The sequence below is a fragment of the Frankliniella occidentalis genome, unplaced genomic scaffold, assembly GCF_000697945.3.
Source record: "Frankliniella occidentalis isolate FOCC.00 unplaced genomic scaffold, Focc_3.1 Scaffold2, whole genome shotgun sequence".
NCBI lineage: Eukaryota > Metazoa > Arthropoda > Insecta > Thysanoptera > Thripidae > Frankliniella > Frankliniella occidentalis.
Genome location: NW_026267132.1, coordinates 3093725 through 3099754, shown reverse-complemented (window position 1 = coordinate 3099754; position 6030 = coordinate 3093725). Strand labels below are relative to the sequence as shown.

The 6030-nt window shown below is 60.2% G+C and overlaps 1 protein-coding gene across 2 annotated transcripts in view; it reads left to right on the top strand.

The window, feature by feature from the left end:
- The window catches only part of LOC113204407 (unconventional myosin IC), a 34665-nt gene that overhangs the window by 19507 nt on the left and 9128 nt on the right, over positions 1-6030 (top strand). For both annotated transcript variants that reach the window (XM_026419593.2, XM_026419592.2), the window contains exons 4-13: positions 2266-2336; positions 2617-2825; positions 2907-3089; positions 3348-3560; positions 3645-3904; positions 4010-4463; positions 4578-4763; positions 4948-5147; positions 5251-5532; positions 5725-5954. In XM_026419593.2, the coding sequence (XP_026275378.2) occupies positions 2266-2336; positions 2617-2825; positions 2907-3089; positions 3348-3560; positions 3645-3904; positions 4010-4463; positions 4578-4763; positions 4948-5147; positions 5251-5532; positions 5725-5954 (2288 nt within the window). The remainder of the gene's footprint in view (positions 1-2265; positions 2337-2616; positions 2826-2906; positions 3090-3347; positions 3561-3644; positions 3905-4009; positions 4464-4577; positions 4764-4947; positions 5148-5250; positions 5533-5724; positions 5955-6030) is intronic.

Here is a 6030-nt window from a genome sequence, read left to right as displayed (position 1 = left end):
ACACGGCACACGGCAAAATGTCGGACCAAACCCGACGGCCATCATTTCACGACCAACATCCCATAACCTGCTAGGCTTTTATCAATTTCAAGTAATGTAGGTACTTCTGTCCTATAGTCGTCAAGTACCTAAAACCCAAAACTCCGAGCGTGAACTAGTCTCTAGAAATAACTTGGAAGCACTAACACAAAACCGTCAGTTCGAATTTTGTTAAAAATATCACTTTAGTAGTTCATGACTCCGTGTAATGACCTCGGTCCTCAGTGATCCGCCGCGCCCACCCGCCTCGTGCGGCTTGGTGAGGAATCAAAATGGTTTACTTGCAATCTAACACGATGATAGCGCGGCTTGCTAAGCCTGACCAGCCACCTGCAGGCTGTGATAGTGCCGAGTTGTCTGCAAAATTACGTCACGTTCGTTTTATTGCGACGCGTTTCGGTGCGTTTGCTGTTCAATTGGGTTAGAACGGCCGGCCAGGAGAGGCCACGCAGCCTCCTCTGGAGTCGGTGGGGCTTATCTACCCCCGTCACCGCGCGGGCTACCCTTTATCGGGTCAGGTTCGCTCGCGCGACCGCCAGCGACTAGCCACCCGCGACTAGCGGGACAAAAGGGACGAGGCAGGAAGTACTTTCGATCTGTAATGGATCAGGACCGATTTTGGCCGAGAGGCTTCCCTCGGTGGCGGCGGGCTTCGGGCCTTAGACAACACGTCGCAGCGGCCGGGTCGTTATAAACCATGGCACGGCTCCGAGGCACCAGGCAGGCACCCCGCCGTGCCGTGTCTGTTTTACCTGGCCCTTGATTGCTGGTCACGATCCAGATGGTGCTCACGAGACAAGGGTTACGTGCGGAAAACCAACACCACCTGCCCCCCCCCTTTCCCCTCCTCTACCCCTCGGCAGGGAGCGCACCCGGGGCTCGCGCGCGCGGGCAAATCCGCCGCGGGGTCAATAGCCAGCCGTGTGGCTCCGCGCAAAGGAGGGGAGGGGGGGGGCGGAGGTTCTTTTCCAGTGCCGTGTAAGTGCTCTTTTAGGATGTGTATTCGTTCAACAAGTAACTACACACTGCACGGTGTGCTCGCGGTGGCGTGCTCGCGGGGAGGAATCGCGGAGACTTCAACGCCAGCACCAGAGTGACGCGGTGCGGCTGGCGTCATCACTCGGACTCGGCCGTGCCCCTGCCTGCGGCTCCACCGCCGCTGCTGGGCCGACCCCCTTCCCCCTCTGCACCCTCTTCCTCCCCAGGCCGCCCTATTTCGTCATTGCCGCGTCATTACGTTGTCTCTCCGCCATCATTGTTGTCTTCGCGGACCGCAGCCCCTCGCCGCCGTGGCGGGCCCCGGTGCCGGTGGTGGGTGTGGTGGCCGCCGCCCCCCGGGGTTTCCCTCCCTCCACCCCTTCCACCCCGCACCCACCGCCCCACCCCCCTTTGCGCTTGCGACCGGATTTGGGATTGATGCTTGTCGTTCAGCCGACCGCAGCATTGGATACGGATCGGCGCGTTGGATCGGGTCGGATCTGCTGCAGTCACCCACCCCCCCACCCCCCGACGCCGTCGCCGTGACCGGCCGGTCCCCCCCCCCCCCCACGTCCATTTACTCCAAGCTACGCCTCCACGACCTCCCACAACTCGCCACCGAGACCAGGCAACCACCACGCCGCCGGGCCGTGGCTGGGCCAGGCCGATAGCTTAGCACCGCGCGGCGGCGTTCCTGTCAGCTGCCGGATGACTCAGTCACTCAGGATCGCCCCCCCCCCTCCCACTACCACCACCTCTTTCCCCCTCTGCTGCCGCCCCTTCCGGGGCTGCCGCTGCCGATGGTGATTTGCATAGAAGGCGGCCACGACTGGAGGACAACAAACGGCGCCGGTGATGTCCAGGAAGGGCCTCCTCCCCCTCCCCCCACCCCTTCCACGCCGCGTCTTTCCACTACGGCAATCGATACTCATCACTCAGGCGGCAAACAAATGGGCGCATCCGACTTTACCGCGCTGCACTGCGCTTCGCGGCTGCGCCGTGCGGCGGTCGCCTCCCGACAAAGGGTTGCACCCCACCCCCCACCCCTCCCCTGTACCCCGGCCTTGCTCTGTCTTCGAACGGGCCTGATGCGCGGCCGCGAGTGTCACCGCACGCGCTATCGCTGTTTCGCCGCCCCACTGCACGACGACGTTGCCCTGGCTGACGTGTGCGGAGCTTGATACAGACGTGTATAGTGTAGTAAAGTGCCTCTCTCTCTGACTCACGCGGCCGCCTTTCTGTTTTCAGTTTCGGCGTCGCTGATACCGCGTACCGATCCCTACGCGAGGAGCGAAAGGAGCAATGCGTTCTCATTTCCGGTAAGTTTTGAAGGACAGTGACAGTTTTGCAAACTTTTGCGCGCGGCCTCTTTCGGTGATCCGCACACGTCTACTGGACAGGAAAAAGTTTCGCGACGTTCTTATCTCGCTCTTCGACACCATAATGATAATCTCGCGCTGTAATCTCCCCCGTACGTGCGTCGAACACTGTGTCCCCATTCTGCAAAGATATGGGTCATTTGGCACGGTGCACTGAGAAAACAATGAAAAACGTTTGCGAATAACCCGTAGACCATGACGCATTTCTTTCCCCTCCCAGGCGAGTCCGGAGCCGGCAAGACGGAGGCCTCGAAGAAGGTGCTGCAGTTCGTGGCCGCGGCCACGGGTCACCAGCCCAACGTGGTGGCCGTAAAGGACAAGCTGCTGCAGTCGAACCCCGTCCTGGAGGCCTTCGGCAACGCCAAGACCAACAGGAACAACAACTCGAGCCGCTTCGGAAAGTACATGGACATCGCCTTCGACTTCGTGGTGCGTCTCACACTGCTCACTTACATCTATGATGTGTCCACTCGGCGTGTGTGTTTAACCCGTTTCCATCTCTCCTCCAAGGGCGATCCCATCGGCGGCAACATTCTGAGTTACCTCCTTGAGAAGTCCCGAGTCGTCCACCATGCCCAGGGCGAGCGCAACTTCCACATCTTCCACCAGCTGCTGGCGGGCGCGGACGACCAGCTGCTCGCCAAGCTTAAGCTGTCCAGGGACCCCACCCAGTACCACTACCTGTCCAACGGGGTGAGCGAGCACACCCGCCAGGGTGCTGGGAGGCCTTCGCGTAGTCGAACAGCACTGACGGGGAAGGGTACTTCACTCCAAAAATATCAGTTGACACCCTCCAAAAAATAAGGAAAAAATTAGGAAAAATCAACAAAAAAAATCTCAATTTAAACAGCAGAAAAAATCAAGAAAAATGAATAAAAAACATAAAAATTGGTGTATACCTGAAATTTATAGTGGTGCCCCTCGACTAACGGTGCCTCTCTGACCTCACAGCACAGCAAGGCCCGCGACCTGGAGATGCACAACGACCGAGCCGACTTCGCCGCCGTGTGCAAGGCCATGAACACCATGGAGCTGAGCCAGGCCGATCAGGACGCCATCCTGGCCATCGTGGCCAGCGTGTTGCACCTGGGCAACATCACCTTCACCGAGGTGGAGGGCGTGGCCACCGTGGAGCGACCCCAGGACGTGGCCACCGTCGCGGAGGTGCGTACAGTCGGACACGGCGGACTATCGGTCGTATTTATTTTCCCATATCCCTGACCCCAACTTTATTCTCGTGACATTCAGCTTCTCGGATGCGACGCCAGGCGGCTGAGTGACGCCCTGGTGAGTCGGACCATCGAGGCCCGCGACGACGTGGTGACGTCACCGCTGTCAAAGGAGCTGGCCATGTGCGCGAGGGACGCGCTCGCCAAAGCCATCTATGACCGCCTCTTCTCCTGGCTCGTGGGCAGGCTGAACCGGAGCCTCCAGCCGCCCAGCAACCAGAAGAGCGTCGTCATGGGCATCTTGGACATCTATGGCTTCGAGGTGTTCCAGAAAAATGGGTGCGTCACCAGAGCCGAGGCGGGGTACAGGGTACAGGTTTGATTTGTTCAAAGACAGAATTAAATACTCACATTCGATTCTCCGCCCGCTTCTTTCCCGTGCAGCTTCGAACAGTTCTGCATCAACTTCTGCAACGAGAAGCTGCAGCAGGTGTTCGTCGAGCTGACGCTCAAGTCGGAGCAGGCCGAGTACCTGGCCGAGGGCATCGAGTGGGAGCACGTCAAGTACTTCGACAACAAGGTGATTTGCGAGCTGATCGAGGCCAAGCACCGCGGCGTGATCGCGCTCCTGGACGAGGAGTGCCTGCGGCCGGGCGAGCCCACCGACCTCAGCCTGCTGGCCAAGCTCAACGAGCACCTGGGCGCCAACCCGTACTACGTGAGCCACCAGAAGGCCGTCAGGGACAAGAAGAAGTCCATGGTCCGCGAGGAGTTCCGCCTCGTGCACTACGCGGGCGACGTCACCTACGCCGTCGAGGGCTTCCTCGAGAGGAACAACGACCTCCTGTTCCGTGACCTGCGCGAGGTCATGGCGCACTCGTCCAACTCTGTCACCAAGGTGAGTTGTTGTAGCTGTCTGCCGTGTAACTACTGGCCTGGCCGCTAAGCGGTGCCGGGCCGTAATGCATCGTCCTGCTCTTCCATCTCGAACGCCACTCCCTCTGCCCCACAGACCACATTCCCCGTGTCCGAGCTCAACACGCGCAAGCGGCCCGAGACCGCCGTGACGCAGTTCAAGAACAGCCTGAACCGCCTGATGGACATCCTCATGTGCAAGGAGCCGTCGTACATTCGCTGCATCAAGCCCAACGACTTCCAGTCGCCGGACGTGTTCGACGAGGAGGTCGTCAGCCACCAGGTACGTCGCTCGTCTGCCTCTGCGGTCACGTCGCTCTCGCCCTTCCTCTCGGCACGTCGTTAGCACCTGAAGGGGAGGGGGCAGGTTTACGTGTGGGAGGGAGGCACAACTGCAACTCACCTTCACTTTGAAATTTAGACCTGCACTTGCAGCTCTAACACGTTGGGGTATCCGCTTTTCCCAGGTTAAGTACCTTGGGCTGATGGAGAACCTCCGGGTGCGGCGCGCCGGCTTTGCGTACCGCCGCCCGTACGAGGCGTTCCTCGAGCGCTACAAGAGCCTCTGCCCGTCGACCTGGCCCAACTACCGCGGCCCCGCCAAGCAGGGCGTCAGCGAGTTAGTGCAGCACCTCAACTACCAGGCCGACGACTACCGCCTCGGCAAGTGAGTACATTCAATCCTAGCTCCTACTCGAGTCGGCGTGCGGCATCCCGCTCGTCTCGTCAAACCGTCTCACCCCCTCGCCTCCCCCTCCCGCCTCCCGCAGCACCAAGCTGTTCATCCGCTGGCCGCGCACCCTGTTCCGGACGGAGGACGCCTTCCAGCAGCACAAGCACCACATCGCGGCCATCATCCAGAAGGTGTGGAAGGGCCGCCAGCAGCGGAAGCGCTACCTGCGCATGCGCGAGGCGGCCATCCAGATGCAGGCGCTGGCCAGGGGCTTCCTCGCGCGCCGCCGGGCGGACCGGCGCCGCCAGGCGGCCACCACCCTGCGCAACTTCATCGAGGGCTTCATCACCCGCAACGGGCCGCCCACCGACCTCAACAGGTAAAACTAGGGATTTCCAAAAATATATTTAACTGCTCCAGAAAAAATGAAAAAAATTATGTAACTTGAAAATTCAGGACAAATTTCCGCCCTTTTCTGAAACTTAAAATCACATTGTAAAACACGGCAAAAATGATCGAGCATCATCGGGTGACTCTAGACCGAGCTGACGGCGTGGTTGTGTGTCCGCAGGCGCTTCATCATCCTCTCCAAGGCCGAGTACCTGATGCGGCTGTCGAAGAAGCTGCCCCAGTCCGTGCTGGACAAGTCCTGGCCGCCGGCGCCGCACCACTGCGCCGAGACATCCGAGCTCCTGCACACGATGCACACCTCGTGGCTCGCCCGAAAGTACTGCCTGGGTCTCGCCGCGGCGCGCAAGAGGCAGCTGCAGCTCAAGGTGCAGGCAGAGGAGCTGTTCAAGGGTGAGTCGGCTGCATGTTTTGGCGGTGGCAGTTAGGAAGTGCGCGGGTCTGCCTACCTCCACGGCGCTAGCGGGGG